The following is a 20,276-nucleotide window of genomic DNA, read 5'->3' as shown; positions in this document are numbered from 1 at the left end:
CAGATGCCACTCCTCCCTCCCGTTCGGCTCCATCCAGATCCGCTCCATCTACATTTGCTCCTTCTTCCTCTACAGGCGATGTATCTCTAGGAGACATTATGGCGCAACTGCAGCACATGGACACTCGCCTTGATACACTCTCTACTGAGTTGTATCAGGTGAATGTTCGTGTTGGTCGTATTGCACGACAACAAGCGACCATGGGTGGTTTTGCTCTAGAGGCTACTCCTTCACCACCTACTCCAGCAGCTTCAGTTTCTGAGGATGATGAGGATGATGAGGATGATGATGATGATGATGGTGATGGGGATGCTAGCTCTACCAATGAGATGTCTACATGACACTCTACCCTTTGTCACTCGTGACAAAAAGGGGGAGTAGTTTTGGGTTATGAGAGTAGTCATCTTAGGGGGAGAGTTAGTATTGGACATTTTGATAGGGAGAGTGTTGATATTTTTGAGGGATGTAGTGAGGTTCTATGTGTATCTTTTCTTTTCTCTTTATAGATACATTAATCTTGTATATGAGGTCCTTTGGCCATTTTTTCATACATTGTACTTATTTTCTATATATGTGGATGTATGTTTCTTTCACCTCTCTCTTCATGTGTTGTTTCTTCTCTATCTTTATACACATGTTCTTTATACTTGTATGCAATCTATTAATTCTGTTTCACATAAGATGCCTTGATGAGTTTTGTTTAAAAGTGTTTCAGAAATACAGGTTGTCAAAGTCTACTTGCCATAAACTCTCTTCTTGCAAAGTTTTTCAAGAGTTTGTGTTAGGATAGATTTTATTGTATTCAACAAGTGAATATGAGTTGAGTGATTTATGACTTCTCTCATATGTTTATTTGTTTGTTGTGGTTTTGTCACGGATTGCCAAAGGGGGAGATTGTTAGAACATATATGTTTTCACTTGTTAAGAACATATGTCACTTATTTATGTTTATTGGCTAATCCTTTGACAAAACGCACTATACTTGTAATTGGGTAGTTCTAGGTGTTTTTAATACTTCAAGAAAAAAGGTTTCAAGGTTAAGTGTTGAAGTCATCAAGTCTGTCCAAGAAAAAGCAAGCTGAAGTGCAAATTTCTTAAAGCTCGACACCTGCTCGATAGCTACCTCGACACCTGCTATCTGTCGAGATTTAAAATTTCAGATTTTCAATCTGATTTTCTTGGGATCCGTGAATATGATTTTGGGCCTTCTTTTCTTCGAACCCTAAACATATAAAAGGATTGTTTTAAGAGCCGTCAAGTGTGACACAAGTTGCAATAGCATTGAGCAATCTCTGTTCAAGCAAATTGTGATCAAAAGACGAAGTTCTTGACCTAGTTCATCTTTCTTCAAGAAGTTGCTGTGTATTTGCACCATAGGGTTTTGTAACCAAGCATCTTCCTGTTATTCATCATAAAGGATGAACTGAAGAACTTTGTAGCCAACCTTTCTTCCTTAGTTGGTGTTTTAAAGTCGCGTACTGGGATCTGTGCATTGGTTAGTCACGTACTTGGGAGCCGTGCATCAAAGGTGGGAACTGTCGCTACAGATCAAGTCCAATTGGGTATTGGGGTAAGGGTTCAACTGTAGGTTGGTAAGGTACTTGGATTCCTTTACTTGTAACCGCTTGATTTGATAATAGTGGAGTTTCGGGAGTGGTGACCTGAAAATCACCCGATGGGGTTTTTGCCGTTAGGGTTTTCCCCATTCGTAAACAAATCACCGTGTTATTTAATTTCCGCTGCATATTTAGTTTTTGGTGATTTGTTTGTGCTTCCACGCAATTGCATGATTAATTGATTAATTAACAACTTTGGCTAATTAATTAATTAGGGTTAATCACAAGGGGTCATTCAGATTGTGGCCTATCAAAAGCCATTAGTACGGAGGTACAAGGCTAAACATGCATGTGACAATGCACAACATTGCCGATCAAACTTTTTGGATTTTATACTTTTTATGTGTTTTTGGATTTTTGACACAAAGCAAGTAAATAATGATAAAAAAACAACAAACAATCAAAGCTTTTAAACAACAAAAACAATAAAAACTTGTTTGGAATGTAAAATATGCAAACAACCAACAACGTCACATTATATAGAAAGAATTAATGCATGGACACATTATAATGCTTATGCATGAGTACCCTTCTTCACCCACACGACATGTGCATTTGGGGTGATATCCTTTGAGGATTGGGTACTTGAGTCATGATTCTCAAGCCTTAAGGTGATGTTGGCCAAACATGAGGTGATGGTGTCAATCATCTTCATCACATCACTCATAACGAGTTCTCCTTCTTGCCCTTTTGTTTGCTTGGGTTTCCCATTGCCTTTTCCTTGTCTTCTTGGCTTTTGAAGACCTGCAATCCACATTCTTCAATGCTTGGAGCTTGTAGCAATTTGGTCTAGTGTGCCCTCAGATTCGACAATGATGGCAATAGTGTTGTATTTGTGGACCTCTTTGTGTTTTAGGAATAGACTTTCCTCTTGCCTTGGGCTTAGCCACAATTGGATTGGGAGACTTTGTCAAAACCATTTGATTCACCACATTTGGCTTCTTTTCATATTTTACATTATCAACAAGAGTAGTTGATGCTTCTTTAGCCTTGATAAACTTCATTTCCTTGGACACTTTAAAGCTTGAGCTACTTTCTTCAGTATACCCTAAGCCACTTCTATCCGAAGAAGGCTTTTGATAGGCAAACACTTCATCAAGTTTCTTGGAAGCAACACGCTCCACTTTGGCATTTGCTTGAACAACTTCAAGCTCAAGAAACTTTATCCTGGAATAGACATTGTTTAGTTCTTCATTTAACCCTTCAACTTCACACCTGGTCTCTTTGTACCGCAAGAGGTTGCTTTTATAATCCTCTTCAGCTTTCTTCATCTTTCTAATGGCTACTTTAGCCACTCTTGCATAGTCTCCGTGCTTTTCAAGAAGTGCATTGTAGGATTCTTGCAATCTATTTGTTCCTTCATAAATGCATTCTTCTTCATCATCACCGGATTCATATCCAACACCAATAAATTCCACTTCAGTATGCTCACCAAGCTCTTCTACTAGATTACTTAAATCTTCCAAAGAATCTACGGGTGCAATGGTGATGAAAGCAGAGTAGTTTCCTTCCCCATCACAGTTTTCTTTAGAATTGGAGTTTGAGCTATTCGAATCACTAAGGGTTATAGCAAGAGCTCTACCCTTTGCCTTCAAATAGGTGGGGCATTCTTTCTTCACATGACCATGCTTGTTGCACTCATAACAAGTGGTTACTTGAGAATGAGAAGAGTCTTTGGAATCCTTCCTTTTGAAGTCCTTCTTGTCTTTCTTGAAATTGGAGAATTTTCCTTTCTCAAAGGACTTCCCATCCTTTTTGAATTTCAAGAACTTGCGAAAGTTCTTTGCAAGGTATGCCACCTCTTTTTCAACCTCGTCCTCATCCGAGGAATCTTGGGCTTCAATTCTCTCATTGATCATCTTAAGAGCAAATATCTTCCTTTGAGATGGTAGTGAGAGCTCATATGTTTGAAGAGAGCCAATAAGTTCTTGGACCTTTATCGCATCAAGATCCTTGCTCTCCTCAATGGTGGTCACCTTGGCTCGAAAGCTCTCCGGCAATGATCTAAGGATCTTTCTTACTACTTTGGAGTCTTCCGTCTTCTCACCCAAGTTCAATTTCCCGATTACCACTTCATTCAACTTTCCATAGAATGAGTCGAATGATTCATCTTTGCTCATCTTCAATTCTCCAAACTGAGTGGTAAGAGTTTGAAGCTTCGTATCTTCACCTTCTTGGTGCCTTCATAGGTAGTCTCCAAAATTTGCCATGTCTCCTTGGCAATTGACACATGAGAAATCCTATGAAATTCATCCAGTAGACACCACAAAATATAGCATTAAGTGCTTTGCTATTAGCATTAGCCGCTGCGTGAGCTGCCTTATCCCAAGTAGATTTGGTAGCCTCCAGCCTTGTCCAACCAATTTCTACAGCATCCCACACACTCTCATCAATGGAGCACAAAAATGCACGCATATGCACTTTCCAAAATGCGTAATAACTCCCGTCAAAGAAGGGAGGTGCATTGAGGGATTGAGACCTATCCATCCTAGTGGTCAAGGATCACACTATGGATATAGAAATCCGTCAAAGTGTACCTGCTCTGATACCAATTGAAAGCTCACTTAGTGTATAAACACAAGTGATTGTTTAGACCCTCAAATTCAAATTTTTCAATACAAGCTTATATTCAAACAATATATGTGTGGAATATGAAATATAAGCAATACCCAAATTATCAAATTACTCTAAGCCAATAATTAATCACAACCAGTAGAAATTAAATGCTAAGAGTAAGGGAAAAAGAAATGCAAACATAAGATAACATCAGCACTTGTTATCGAAGAGGAAACCGAAGAACTTGGCGAAAAGCCTTTCTGCCGCCCTCTAAGCTGTAAATAATGCACTAGAAAATTAGTTGGGATATATGAATAGCAATAGACCCTCCAAGCCTAATCTACCCGATGCACATAAGCCCTCCAAGCTTCTTGCTCCAACAAGATTACGTCGAACCATGTCTTCTCTAGCTTACCAAATCCCGCAATTAGCCTATTACATCAACCAATATGAATTGGTTCTCTCTTGAACTGCTTTCCAAACACCAAGAACCTTCTCGCTGCTCTGAATTGGGTGAGGTAAGGATTTGGTTTATAATCCTCTCATGGGTATGACAATGGAGAAGGTGAGAGTAAGGGAATTTGGAGAATCAAACGTACAAGATTGTGGATGAATTAATCTTGTTTTTCTCTAGGGTTTTCTCTCAAAATTCTCTCTAAAACCTCTTTACATTTCGTGGGTATAAGAGTATTTATAGTAGGGTATGAGATGGAATATGAAAAGTCAGTTTTCAGTAAAACAAGGTGTATTGGCGACTCACTTCGTGGCTGGGATGAGTCGCGAGTTCCAGTCACCAATTACCAGACTGGCCAGACTGTACTTTTTGTCCTGTAGTGATCTAGCTGTCCTGGCCCTTCAATTTCCTGCATGCTTCACATGTGTGCTACATTTTGGCAAGTCACTACTCGCGAGTCAGTCACGAGTCACTTCTTATTGCACACTCTTGATCAAACCTTCACACTCTCACACACACAACCCTTACATTATTCCCACCTAAATACAGGGTTTCTAAATGTTGAATTACAAACAAACTTGGCATGGAATAAAGTCAACACATAGTTGAATAAATTCAACTTTACAGAACATATTAGCTACACAACGAAAAGATTCCAAAACCCAAACAAAGAATGACTCAAACACAATCAAAGATTCTACCTCAATCCTAAATACCCATATAAACTTCAAATAAGCCAAAACCCATATATCTTAATCATCAAATCTTTAAAACACGAAAACTAAAAAGAAAAAGAGCATAGGGATATCATCAAACACACGAAAATTACATTTAAAAAGAAAAACAATTATAACAACCAAAAACCGAAATAGAACGATAGATAACGAAAATCTTACATACCTCAAATGAAGCCCCAAAAGGTTGAATTTTCCATCTTCAAACTTCAATTTTTTTCCAACCCCAATTTCCTTTTCCAATGAACTACTTTCAATTCAATTATTAGTGCTATTTTGTCTTTGATATCATCACAAAAACGAAAATACCAATGCCTCCATGATTTCTTCACCAACAAAGAGCCACAAACACTCCAAAATCCTACAACAAACCTAAATCCAATGCAAACACAGAACCATAGCCTTTCAAAATCATCTCCACCATACTTGTCCTAAGAACTGCCACCAATAAAATTTGGCTCATCAGATGTTTCATCTCCAAGGCACTTGGTTAGAAGAGGAGAGCCACACAACGAAGGGTTTCCCTCATAGATGGATGCATCATTTAGTGTTTGGAGCTAATTTCCAGACGTGATTCTTCCAGCCAAGTTGTTGAAAGACAAGTTCAAATGTGCCAAGGAGGTCAAAGAAGACATGTTTTCAGGAATAGGTCCAAAAATATTGTCGTTTGAGAGATCTAGCGTTTCTAGCCACTACAAGTTCCCAATATTATTTGGAATCTTTCTAGTTAGATGATTCATTGATAATGTACATTTTTAGACCCCTTAACATAAGTTGTTTATCATAGTTATTTAACCAAGTGATTATTAGATAAATTATTCAGTTCTAGCTTAACACAATAAAATCATATCATGTAAATAATGCGGAAAAGTAAAGAACACAACAATATGATAACCTAGAAAAACCTAACCGGTAAAAAACCTGGGGAGGATTTAACCTAGCTATCCTCAAGGTAAAAAGCAAATCCACTATAGAGAATCGAAGTTTACAATAAGGCTTAGACCATTAACATCCTATTGCTACCACAAGTAGAACTTATTGACATAACCACGTGCAAGCTCCGAATTCACGGACTCCTTCTCTATTAGGCCTTTACAACACAAGCACCCACACTTGTGACTTTGAGACTCCACTCAAAGGTTTTGGATCTCCTTAGACATTGATCTTGTATGCAACAACTTCTACAACACCAAATCTTGAGATTCTTCAAGGAATAACACCGATAGAAGACTTTAGAGAGCTTTTGGGTACAAAACTCTAGATACAAAAGAGGCACACTTTTCTCTCCCTAAAAAACCTTATAAAAATGTGCTTAGGGTTTCCTTTATATACTAGAAGAAGTAGATATGAAACCCTAATCCTTTTTGGGCTTGAACTGTTGTTGGGCCAAACTTAAAATTCTGCATACCTGTATTTCAATCGGTTGAACCAAGCAATTTTTGAAATCTTCTTTCTGTAGCTTACTTGTTCTTGAATCTTGACTTGAATCACCTTGAGCATTGTCTAATAATACCTATATACTCTAAGATCTATATCTAGACAAGTTTGCGCTTATGATTTGTCAGTTGTTCTAAACTTTTAGAACCTAGCAATCTCTCCGTTGGGCAATTCATGACAAAACTTACATATAAAATGAAATGCTCAAATACAAGAACAACCCAATACAATAAAATGCCCAATTACATCACAAATCTCAATCTAAGACTCCTAACCTAGAAGCTGCAATAAGAGGTAGAAGGTCTTGGTCAGAATGTACCTATCTTTCCTGAAACACTCAAAAGAACACATCACCGCATATGTGGAAAGAAAGACATATAAACAATAATATGAAACACAATATAAAAACAAAAGTAAACTCACTCTCCCCCTAAGTTAGATACATCAAAAAGTTTTTATTTTCTGCCCCTTTCCAAAACAATTTTATCTCCCCCTAAACAAAACATTTTAAAAACCTTTTGAAATAGGATTCCCCCAAATTTCATTTATTTCTCCCCCTTATTGTCACTTATTGACAAAGACAACTCAAACAAAGAGTAAACAAAAAACATACGCAACAAAAATCAAGAGAAAATAGAGAATCAAGGAAACAAATGAATCCAATTCTATAAAGAATAGAGACAACTCCCCCTATGAAAAGCAACAACTCCCTCGAAGAACAACAAAGGTTAAAAAAACCTTTTCTCCCCTTATAAAAAATAGTAAAAACAAAACATTTTTTGGGGAAAATTTAGTAGGTGGGGATAAATAAAAAGACACAAACCAAACTTTAAAAAAAATTGAGGTTACACATAAGCACAAATATTCTCTCTTTCAATAAATGCACACTTGACACTATGTGACCCATAAACAGATGGTGTTTGAACTCAAAACAAGTAAACAAAATATTTGAACAATTATTATCCATCATATCTCTTTAGATAAATATTTTCTGTAGTTCACACATAAAAAATAGCATTTACTAAAATGTACAAAGGACTCAAAAATTAATCAATCAATTTTTAAATCAAGTTGAGTACCCAATTTAGCAAAGTGTATGCATGTTATGTGTGAAAATAATGAGAGATATGACTGCAAAACAGTAATATGGATACAGAAAATAATGCAATGCATGTGAATCCTAAATATAAATGATGCATGAAAAAAATTTGGCTAAAAACTTAGAAACTGAAAATTTTTTAGTTTCAATCGGTCGAGCATCGATCAAATACCAATCAAGTCAGGCAGAAAGTAATGATTAAAAATCAAGGGATTTTTGATCGGTCAAAAAACACATTCGATCAATCGAAATTTTGGAAATTTGAATTTTTGAAAAACCGCAGAAGATTACGTAGAAACTACTAAAACCAAGGAATTTCATGAATGAAATGCATGAGAATGAGTTTAAATGTTTTTCAAAAACATAAGTTTTCAACCCAGAATTTCAAAACAAGGTTTTAAATCATCAAAAACACAATTTTTGCCAGCCTTTAAACATATTTTGCATCAAACACCATAGAAAACATAATCTTGGATGGTCAAATTAGATTCACACACAATTCCATGTACAAAGCTTAGCAAAGAATAACTTGTGAAGTGTGTGCAACTAGTAAAAGCATGAGATACATGTGAGGTGACATGTAGATAGTACAGTAATCAATCACAATTTCTAAAAAACAAGCTTGCAATCATGTATTTTTTATTTTTTATTTTAGCCTTATAATGTACACACCATTTTTATTTCTTTGCCCTTTTATTTTAGCCTTATAATGTACACACCATTTCTATTATATTTTTTTTATTCCAAGGCTATACCTTATTTTCTTTTTGTGTGCTACACTTTCTCGAGCACAAAATCTTACGATATGCACTAAGGTGTTTATGATTGGCTAGTAAACAGTGGTGAGATGGTTATTTATGCATTTCTCTTAGAATTTTTTAGTCCTTACCATCAAAAGCATGTGACTTCAAAATCAAGATCAAGTGACCAAAAACTATAAACAACTCACTCAAAACATGCACTACTTAGCTAAAACTAGCAAAGTGCTAAAAAATAAGCTTATCTAAGCTAAATAAGGTACACAAGCATGTTATGCAAAGATAATAGGCCAACCTCAATTACATATTCATGATGTGCAATACAAAAGAAATAAAAATCATTTTGGTTTTAAAAAAATATTTTATGACTAAAACTAAAAGCACACATTATGCTAAATGATTAAAAATGCAAATGCAATGCTTAACTAAGCTATAGAGGGTACGTAAACAATAAATATCAATTTCTTGATTAATCCTTGAGTACATGTACAAACTAGTACATATTTACACAAAATCAGAAATAGCTTAGCACTTATATAATACATACTATTCAAGTTTCTCCACAATGTCAAGCATGTTCTAAATCAAGAGAGAGATGTCGTAATTCATGTAATTCTCAAGAAAAAATAAAACTAGACACAAAATAAAATATTTTTGTCTTTTTGAAAATTTTCAATGTTTTTGGATTTTTTTTTTTTTAATAAAAAACAACCTAAAAAACAAAACAACCAAAAACAAAAACAAAAACAAAACATGTCCACAAAAAATTGAAAGAATTAAATCAAGGACAAGTAAACAACACTCACCTTAACAAGTCTTTTCTCACCCATGTAGCACATGTCTTCGGCTTTGTAGGTGAAAATCCATGAGAAGCAGAGTGTATTTGAGAGATTGTAAACTTCTTCTGAGAGAGACTAAAAACCTGCAATTTCCTTTCACAAGCCTTAAAAAGATCAACTAAAACAATAGTGTCCTTTTTATTCAAATCATCACAATCAAAAACAGTAAGATACTTAAAATTATCCATGATAACAGGGATCAAAGATCAACTCTAGGTATAATAACCTAAATCAAGAGCTAACCCGCTCTGATACCACTTGTACGTTTTTAGACCCCTTAACACAAGTTGTTTAGCCTAGTTATTTAACCAAGTGATTACTTAGATAAATTATTCAATTCTAGGTTAACATAATAAAATTATTCATGTAAATAATGTGGAAAAGTAAAGAACATAACGATATGATAACCCAAGAAAACCTAACCTATAAAAAACCTAGGGAGAATTTAACTTAGCTATCATCAAAGTAAAAAGCAAATCCACTACAGAGAATCGAAGTTTACAATAAGAATTAGACCACTAACATCCTATTACTACCACATGTAGAACTTACGAGCACAACCACGAGCAAGCTCCGAATCCACAGACTCCTTCTCTATTAGGCCTTTGCAACACAAGCACCCACACTTGTGACTTTGAGACTCCACTCAAAGGTTTTGAATCTTCTTAGACATTGATCTTGTATACAACAACTTCTACAACATCGGATCTTGAGATTCTTCAAGGAATAACACCGATAGAAGACTCTAGAGATTTTTTGGGTACAAAACTCTGAATACAAAAGAGACACACTCTTCTCTCTCTGAAAAACCTTATAAAAAATGATCAAAACAATATGTTTAGTCTTGTTTAGGCTTGCTCAAAGTTTTGTAATTCATGTAAAGTTAGAATCAAGAGGCTGCAGATGTATTAGTGCATTTCGACCTGGCTCGATCGATCGAAGGTTAGACTTGATTGATCGAAAGTTGGCTAGAATGTTTTTCTGCAAAATTTCCAACTCAACCCTATCTCATTAAACGTTTAGAGTTTTATGTTTTTGCCCTAGGTATATAGGGAAAAACCCTAGTCACATTTTGAGAGTTGCTCTAGTTGTATTATTGCTCATATTTTGCGATTTGTGTGAATCTCTTGTGAGATCCTTGAGTAGCTTTCCTTCACATAAACTTAGGGTTTTCAAGGTAGAAATATTATCAACACCTTGATGATCAACTCAGTTGCTGCCATTGGAGCTTAAAGAAACACAAGCAGGAGTGCCTTTACTTGATTGGAGAATCCAAGAAAGAAGAAGCTCGTGGATTCGGAGTTTGCACATGGTTGTGTTAGTAAGTTCTACTGGTGGGTAGCATTAGGAAGTCAAGCATGGTGCTTGTAAATCCTTTTGTATAAACTTCGATTCTTTCATATAGTGGATTCAAGTTTACCTTGAGGATAGCTAGGTTAAATCCTCCCCAAGTTTTTTACCGGTTTGGTTTTCCTGGGTGATCATATCTTTGTGTTCTTTATATTTCTGCTACTTTATATCTTGATGTGATTATTTGATTGTGTTAACCTAGATATGCATAACTTGACTAAGTTAATTACTTGGCTAATAAACTAGGTTAATCCAATTGTTGTACTTTAAGGGGTCTAAAAACCTAACAAGTGGTATCAGAGCGGGTAACTCTCTTGTTGTAGATCTTTTGATCTCTGAGCTTATCCTTGACCCCTATTGTCATGAAACATGGACACTCTTTTGTTGTTCCTCCTCACTTTGATGGGAATAACTATAATTATTGGAAAGTAAGGATGAAAACATTCCTGAAATCTATTGATGAGAGGGTTTGGAATTCCGTTGAGTACGGATGGGAGAAGCCCACTACTCTTGTGAGTGAGTGGCAAACTTCTCAAAAAGAAGCAGCTGGGTTCAATAGCAAAGCTATGAATGCCATCTTTAATGTTGTTTCTATGGAGGAATTTAAGAGAATCTCAAATATTGAGGTTGCTCACACTGCTTGGAAAATCCTTCAGACTGTGCATGAAGGCACAAAGGCAATTAAGATTAATAAATTGCAGCAATTAACTTCTAGATTTGAAAGCATTAGGATATCTGATAATGAAACTTTTGATGAATTCTATGCTAAGCTGAATGATATTGTTAATTTTGCATATAATTTAGATGAAATCTATGATCAACCTAAAATTGTTAGGAAGTTTCTTAGATCTTTAACTAAAAACTTTAGACCTAAAGTAACTGCCATTACTGAGAGCAAGGATGTGAACTCCATCCCTGTTGATGAGCTTGTAGGATCTCTTCAGTCATATGAGTTAGACCTACCCAAAGCTAGCAAATTCAAGTCAATGGCTCTTAAGTCAGTTGATGATGTTGAGGTTGGTGGATTTGATGATGAGTTCTCTGCTATAGAGATTGCTTACCTTGCCAAGAACTTTAGAAACTTTCTTAGAAATAGTAACAGAAATGCAAGAAATACAAACACTGCTGAACCTAGAAACTTTAGGAAGAATGATCCCATTAAGGTTAGCAACACTGAAAAACCTAAAGAAAAAGTAGGTCAATCTTTCAATAATTCTTTGGGTTCTCAATGTTTTGGATGTTAATGGTATGGTCATGTTAAATCTGAATGTCCTACATTCTTAAGGTTTAAGGGTAAAACTATGGCTGTAACCCTTAGTGATAATGAGGTTTCTGATGATGAGTCTGGATGTGAGGAGGATGGAAACTTCATTGCTTTCACTGCTACTGTTATAGTCAATAAAAGCATGTCTGTTGAAGAGAACCCTTCTGATGGGGAACTCTCTGAGGATTCAGATCTTCAAGAGGCCTATAATAAACTTTGCAAAGTTGCTGCAAAGGATGCTATGAATGTTGAACTTGGCCTGAAAAAAATTGAATCTCTTGAGCTTGATAAGAAGAATTTGTTTGTTAAACTGTTTGATGCTATTGAACTTTTGAACAATGTGAAAACTGAGAATATGCTATTGATTGATAAGGTTAAGAAATTAGAACTTGATTTATCTGTTGCTAGATCTGCTAGTTCTAAACTTGATCAAATGCTGAGTATTCAAAAGTATCCTTCTGATAAATCTAGTTAGGTTTTGTTGATAGCATCTTTGTATCTACACCATATTCCATGAACTTTGTTCCTTCATCTTCTTCTAAACCTTCTGTGAGTGCGGTTGTGAGTGAAATTGTCAAACCCTCTATGAGTGAGGTTGTCAAACCTATAGAAGTTTCACCATCTAGGAAGATTAGGGTTGATCTGAAAGAGTCTAAACCTAAGGAGTCTACCTTTTCTAAGGACAAGATGCATGGTAAACCTGCTTGGGTTTGTCATTTTTGTGGAAACTCTGGACACATTCGTCCGAACTGTTACAAGCTTCAAGATGCTAAAAGAGAAAATAAACCAAAAGTGCCTGTGCCACAAGATCCTATGATAATCATTGGTGAATTGGTAAATGCTTTAAACCTTTATTCCAATCCTGGAGTTGGAAATCACTCGAACGTGAATAGGAACTCCAATGCTCGTGGTGCATCTAAAAGGTTTTGGATGCAAAAGACTCGATCTAATTTGTCTTTCTAACATGGTCCTTGTGCTTCATTACTCTACTCTTCTGTGACAATTGTTCTTTGATTTTTGTGTTATTTTGTTTCTAGGATTTGCATTGCATAACATTCATACATTTCATTCTAGGATTTATTTTTGTTTTCTCTTTTATATTAAAAAAAGAAAAAGAAAAAGGGAAAGCAAATTGTGTTTGGCATTATTTTTCTTGGTTTTTGAAAACAAGGTTGGTCAATTTATTTACACATAACATGTCTTGTGTACCTTGTTTAGCTTTGATGAGCTTATTTATTGCACTTTACTAGTTTGAGTTGTGTAGTGCATGTTGTGTGGGAAAGATGTTTATGGTATTTATCACTTTGTCTTAATCTTGAAGTCACATGTTATTTGACTGTCGAACTTGATCCTTTTGAGAAAGGCATAAATAACCATCTCACCACTGTTTACTAGCCAATCATGAACACCTTAGTGCATATCATAAGATTTTGTGCTCTAGCAAGTGTAGCACATGCACAAAAAGAACATAAGGTGTAGCCTCGGTTTAATTGCTTAATAACTAAAATTGGTGTGTACTATTAGGCTTAATGCCAAATCACATAATTGGAATTGGTGTGTACATTATCCCGGCTATTTAATAAGTTTCTAAACAATTAAAATTGGTGTGTATATTATAAGGCAAAATTCAAGAAACTTACATGATTGCAAGCTCTTATTCTAGGAGATATGAGAGTTATATGATGTAACTCTTTTGGTGATAGTCTTTTTCAAATTCTATGTGATGAATTTTGTAGACTTTGTATTTGATTTCTATTCACATATCACCTCACATGTATCTCAAGCTTTTGCTAGTTGCACACACTACACAAGTTACTCTTTGCTAAACACTGTACATGTTATTGTGTGTGTTTTTGGTCTAACCAGCCAAGTTTGAAAATACCTTGAGTATTATGCAAAACATTTTTTTGTTGCTTGAGAATTTAAAGGGAGAATGGTTGAAATTTTTTTGAATAACTGGGCTTAAAACTTGGGTTTTTGAAAAAACATTTCATCTTATGCTCATGCATTTTGTTCATCAATTTTAATGCTTTGAGGAGTTTATGGCCAAAATGTGTTTTTTTTTCAAAACTGTGTTTTTTCTCAAAAAATTTGTGAGCCTCTGCCTGTTTCGATCGATCCATTCTATTTTTCGATCAATCGAAAATGTGCTTAAAATTCTTTTAAGAGTCTTGGGTTGATTAGATTGATCGAATGTAATTTTAGATCAATCGAATTTCACGAATTAGGTTTTTTTTTTTAAATATCAGACTTTGACTTGTTCAAATCACTTTTCAAAAGTTTCAAACCTTTTTCTCTCTCTCTCCTACTTGACAAGGCTAAATCATCAATTTTTCGTCGTTTTTCTCTGAATTTTATGCAAGGTTTTTGTCCTCTAAGGCCGGTAAGTCCATTATACCCCTCCTTTTTCTTTTATTTTCATGTTTCATGCATTTTTCATGCATTATTCATTGAAATTTTCGGACTTATTTCTTTTTGGTTTTTTTTTTTTTTTTTTGTTGATTCAAGCCTTTTTAAGTGAAATTGATCATTGGGTTTTTGTTGAGACATGATATAAACATGATTTTGATGGTTTAATTTGATCAATTTTGTGATTTGTGAAAAATTGAAAATTCTAGGGCTTGTAATTGATCCGAATTGGGGATTTGTTCAAATTGGGTTCAATTGATGCAATTGGCTTGTTGAATTAATGTAATTAATCATTATATTATGTATTCTAGCTTGTGTGATGATCAATTAGTCAAATTTTTCCAAAATCTTAACAAGTGGTTTTCAATTTTGGGGTTTTTATTAGAAACTCTGTGCTCAAGCCAATTTTGTGAAATTGAACTTAAATTGAACTTAGTTTTACTGCATTAGAACATGCATCATGACATTGTAATTGTTCATGCATCATATAGTTTTTTGTTCTATATTTTTTTTGTGCTAACTTGCAGTTTGCCCTTGGTTTGTGCTTTGTTTTGTTCATTTGGTTCTATCTTTGTGTCTTTGTCCTTTCCTTAGCATCATGCCTAGGAAGACTAGAGCTCATAGGTCTGTTCCCCCACCTTCTCCTCCCCTATCTTCTTTTGACCGTGAGAAGTTTCCTAGTGAGAAAAACCAAGAGATTTTTGAGTCACTGAACCTTAGGAGAAAGATTTAGGCTGAGCGTTCTGTTGTGTTAGATGAGCTTGATCCTACCATTAGGGAAAATTTTAAGTGTCGGGGCTGGTTACCTCTATTGGATATTTCTGATCCTCCTCCTCCAGCTACCCTGATTAGAGAGTTCTTTTTGAACATCTCTATCTACATCTATGATTCCAACACTTTGGTAAAGAGTTGGATACGAGGTGTAAAATACACCATTACTCTTACTGTAGTGGCTAATGCTCTAAGGGTACCTTTGGTCCAACATCCTGTCTACTCGTTTGATGATGTCATGTCATACATCACTGGGTCTTCTATCCAGTGGGGTTCTGATCCTCGGATCACATCTTCTGAGCTTCCTGAGACTATCTATCTGTTTCTTCGGATAGCCTGTCATTCTATATAGCCCATTTCTCATCTTCACACCATTCCTCTCGAGCAATGTGTCTTTTTATACGCTTTTGTTACTGATGCTCCTATTAGTTTTCCTCACTTGTTTCTTCGTTCTTTGAACGAAGTTTATAGGAGTTCATCTTCCGCTCATGCTCTTGTCCATCCTATTTTTATTCATAAGATTTTCTTCTATCTTGGTCTAGATGATTTCCCTTCTTCTGAGCCCGTACATGTTATTGCTCCCATAGGTGCATCTTTTCTTAGACAGAGGGCTGCTCATCTTCAAGTTGGCTCTAAACACCTTAGGTCTGAGCCTTCTGGTACCGCACCTCCTCCTTCTTCTTCTACAGGTCCTGTTGGTGAGGATGTTGCTGATCCTATTGGTGATGTTGTTGCTGCTGATGCTGATGTTCCTCCACCTCCTTCGGATGAATTTGATATACATCGTACCTTGGAGACTGTCATGATCGTTCAGGCGGCTCATGGTCAAATTTTGGTGGACTTGCTTGATAAGATACGTGATTTGTGAGCTGACTTAGCGCATCTTCGTTCATCCTCACCACCTCCTTTTGATGATGGCATGTGATTGTCCTTAGGGGGAGATGCATTTTTTTGATATATATGATTCTTGTTTCTTGTGTTCACTGCTTATTGATTTATATTTATGAGTTATTCATTGATATATATCTTTATTATGTGTTGTGTGAAACATACAAGAATGTTTTATTTATGTTGTATCTAACTTAAGGGGAGAGTTAGTTTACATATCTATTGATTTACTGTTTTTCTGTCACACATGCGTTTATACGTTTGTTGAGTGTTTCAGGAATATACAGGTTGATTCAATTGAACTGCTATCTACACTTGCAACTGATGGATAGTAGTTAGGATTGAATTTGTGTTATGAGCATTATTTTTGTAAAGGGCTTTTATTTGTAAACTTTGAGTTTTTAATTTGTGTTTTGTCACGGATTGCCAAAGGGGGAGTTTGTTAGGTTCTAAAGACTTAGGATTTTATGTATTTAGAACTCTAATGTGTGATGTTGGCAAACCATGATCAAAACAATATGTTTAGTCTTGTTTAGGCTTGCTCAAAGTTGTGTAATTCATGTAAAGTTGGAATCGAGAGGTTGCAGATGTATTAGGGCATTTCGGCCTAGCTCGATCAATCGAAGGTTAGACTCAATCGATCGAAAGTCAGCCAGAATGTTTTTCTGCAGAATTTCCAACTCAGCCCTATCTCATTAAACGTTTAGGGTTTTATGTTTTTGCCCTAGGTATATAAGGCAAAACCCTAGCCACGTCCTGAGAGTTGCTCTAATTGTATTGTTGCTTATGTTTTGTGGTTTATGTGAATCTCTTGTGAGATCCTTGAGGAGTTTTCCTTCACATAAACTTAGGGTTTTCAAGGTAGAGATATTATCAACACCTTGATGATCAGCTCAGTTACTGCCATTGGAGCTTAAAGAAACACAAGCAGGAGTGCTTGTACTTGATTGGAGAATCCAAGAAAGAAGGAGTCCGTGGATTTGGAGCTTGCACGTTGTCGTGTCAGTAAGTTCTACTGGTGGGTAGCATTAGGAAATCGAGCGTGGGTGCTTGTAAGTCCTTTTGTATGAACTTCAATTCTTTCATATAGTGGATTCAAGTTTACCTTGAGGATAGCTAGGTTAAATCCTCCCCAGGTTTTTTACCGGTTTGGTTTTCCTGGCTGATCATATCTTTGTATTCTTTATATTTCTGTTGCTTTATATCTTGATATGATTATTTGATTGTGTTAACCTAGATATGCATAACTTGACTAAGTTAGTCACTTGGCTAATAAACTAGGTTAATCCAATTGTTGTGTTTTAAGGGGTCTAAAAACCTAACAAGCTTACTTGTTCTTGAATCTTGACTTGAATCACCTTGAGCATTGTCTAATAATACCTATAGACTCTAAGATCTATATCTAGACAAGTTTGTATTCACGATTTGTCAATTGTTCTAAACTTTTAGAGCCTAACAGATAATTTTAGCGTACCTAATCCCTGGAGACTTGTTATTTCATTAGGAATTATTCCTGTCAAATTATTCCCTAAAAGATCAATGTTGTTAACATATTTGAGAGTAGTACCATATTGCAACTCTCTTCCTTTTGTCACTATGATTGCTTTCTCAATATATATCAAGTCAAAAGAGTTGTATTGGTCAGTGTTGTTGCTGTAAACCAAAGTAGTCAAATTATTTAAATAGTCTGGAATGCTTCCAAAAAGATTGTTTTGTGCAATATCCAGGATATGGAGAAATGAAAGACCGCACCATTCTCGAAGGATGATTCCATTGAATAGATTTGACCGTAAATGTAGAATTAAGATATTTGGTCCTATCCATGATGGAAGGTTCCCCGATAAATGATTCCCACCAAGATCAATGCTCAAAAGAGAACAATATTGTAAAGTGGAAGGAATTTCTCCATAAAGGTGGTTGTTGCTCAACACTAATATAGAAAGGGAACTCAAGAAACCCATTGATCTCGGAATTTTTCCATGTAGGTGGTTATATGAAATATCCACAACCTTCAAATTTTGTAACTTATTCCAATGATTGGGGAGCTCCCCTGAAAGTTGATTGCTCTTGAGGCAAAGCATTGTAAGATCTTTCATTTTTCGTATGGATAATGGAATTTTACCATTGAGGAGGTTCTCTAAGAGGTCTAATATTTGCAAGCTAGGCATTAGATCACCAATATTTGACGGGATAAGACCTGCAAATGAATTGTTTTTAAATATAGTTGGACCGAATTTTTAGCAAGCCAAACTAGGATAACACCTTTGAAGTAGTTATGACTTAGATCAATAAATTTTACATTTGGATATACTAATTTTTGTAAGTTGTAACAACTTCCCTGCGATCTAATTGTTGGATAGATCCAAGTCAATGAGTTGAGAGATCTTAGAGAACCATTCCTCAAGTATAGTGTCTGTGATTTTAACGATTTTAAGATTGACATACGTAAGCTCATTTTGAACTTGAAGCTATACAGGAAATTTGGGGCCAATGAGACAGTTTTCTAGTTCAAGAGTTTTGAGCCTAAAATGAGGAACCCAGTAGTACATCACGATGAAAACTAAAGAGTGGACTGTATAAGTTGTTAGTACAAAATCTTCTAACCTTGTGAGATTCATCAATTGGGTTTCAGTGATGACACCTCTCCAAGAATTTGCACTGAGATCCAGGATGACTAGTTCTGAGAGTTGTCCAAGACTTGCAGGAATGGTTTCATTCATCTCATTAAAAGAGAGGTCCAATTGCTGCAAGGATGACAAGTTGCCAATAGAAGGTGGAATTGAACCCCAAAAAGAGTTGCAATAGAGATTGAGGTATCTCAAGCTCTCAAGTCTCCCCAATGAATCAGGAATGTTTCCCACCAACTTATTGAGACTCAAATCTAGGGACTCCATGCTATTGTTCAGGTAAGTTGAGAAATTATCTAAAAATCCATCAATATTGCCGCCAATATTGGTTGATTTAAGAGATAAAGTCTTCAATTTACAAAGATTTCCTAAAAAGCTTGGCAAATTACTCGTGATGTATGGATTTTCACTCAAATCAAGGTGCTCAAGATTTCTTAGGTTCACAAAATTGTATGGAATGGTACCTTGTAAAGAATTAGAGCTGAGATCAAGAATTGTGAGGCTCATAAGATTAAATAGCCACTGAGGTATGGAAGAGTTAAATTGGTTGTTTGATAAATCGAGGACAAAAAGAGATGTGAAATTGACAAATGGAAAAGAAGGTGGTAGGCAGTGTTCGAGCTCACACCTAGATAAATGTAACTCATGAAGGGAAGGAAGCATAGTAACTGCCTGCAGCCAATTTGCTCCTGTGAGATTTCGTCCCCCCATATCTAGGTACTTCAAAGAAGAGAGACTTGGCAGCCAATCCAAATTTTCGGCTTTCATGCCAAAGCTGTAGCTATCATGAAGGTCAAGATGCATCAGGCTTGACAAATTTCCAAGATGAGGAAGAATTTCCCCTAGAAAGGATGCATAAAAGAGACAGAGATACATCAAGTTCTCTAGAATACCAAAAACTTTAGGAATTTGAACTTGATCAATATTATTCCAGCTTAGATCCAAGTAATTTAAATATTTCAAGTGAATCAAAGACGAACTTACCTCTCCAAATGAGCACGAATTGTCTTTCTTTTTACAACATAGATTGAGCTTGGTAACGTGACCTGTTTGGTTGTTGCACTCCACGCCTCTCCATTGGCAGCAATCTTCACCAACCCAAGAAAAAAGCCTACCCGAATCATTAGTTACACCTTTCTTGAATGATAAGCCAAAAACGTATTGACCCATTGCGATTAAATTAATTAATTAATTATTCAAGTTATTAATTAATCAATTTAACATGCAAACGCGTGGTAGCACAAACAAATCACCAAAAAATTAATTATGTAGCGAAAAATAAATAACACGGTGATTTGTTTACAAATGGGAAAAACCTAACGACAAAAACCTCACCGGGTGATTTTCAGGTTACCACTCCTGAAACTCCACTATTATCACAATAAGCGGTTACAAGTAAAGGAATCTCAAGTACCTTACCAACCTACAACTGAACCCTTACCCCAATACCCAATTGGACTTGTTCTGTAATGAC

General features: G+C 35.7%; 2 protein-coding genes across 2 annotated transcripts; both read right to left on the bottom strand.

The window, feature by feature from the left end:
- Nucleotides 1-17,620: 17,620 nt before the first annotated feature.
- Nucleotides 17,621-18,271, bottom strand: LOC111999829 (receptor-like protein EIX2). The gene has a single exon (XM_024031941.2). It carries the CDS (start codon nt 18,269-18,271, stop codon nt 17,621-17,623), a length of 651 nt encoding a protein of 216 aa, XP_023887709.2.
- A 372-nt stretch (nt 18,272-18,643) lies between these two features.
- LOC136065724 (receptor-like protein EIX1) lies at nt 18,644-19,972 on the bottom strand. Its single transcript, XM_065769261.1, has one exon. The coding sequence runs from the start codon at nt 19,970-19,972 to the stop codon at nt 18,644-18,646; it is 1,329 nt and encodes a 442-aa protein (XP_065625333.1).
- Nucleotides 19,973-20,276: the final 304 nt, after the last annotated feature.

Source organism: Quercus suber, unplaced genomic scaffold (assembly GCF_002906115.3).
Source record: "Quercus suber isolate HL8 unplaced genomic scaffold, Cork oak 2.0 scaffold_1098, whole genome shotgun sequence".
Taxonomy (NCBI): Eukaryota; Viridiplantae; Streptophyta; class Magnoliopsida; order Fagales; family Fagaceae; genus Quercus; species Quercus suber.
Note: the sequence above shows the minus strand (reverse complement) of the source record. Positions and strands in the feature narration are given on the sequence as shown.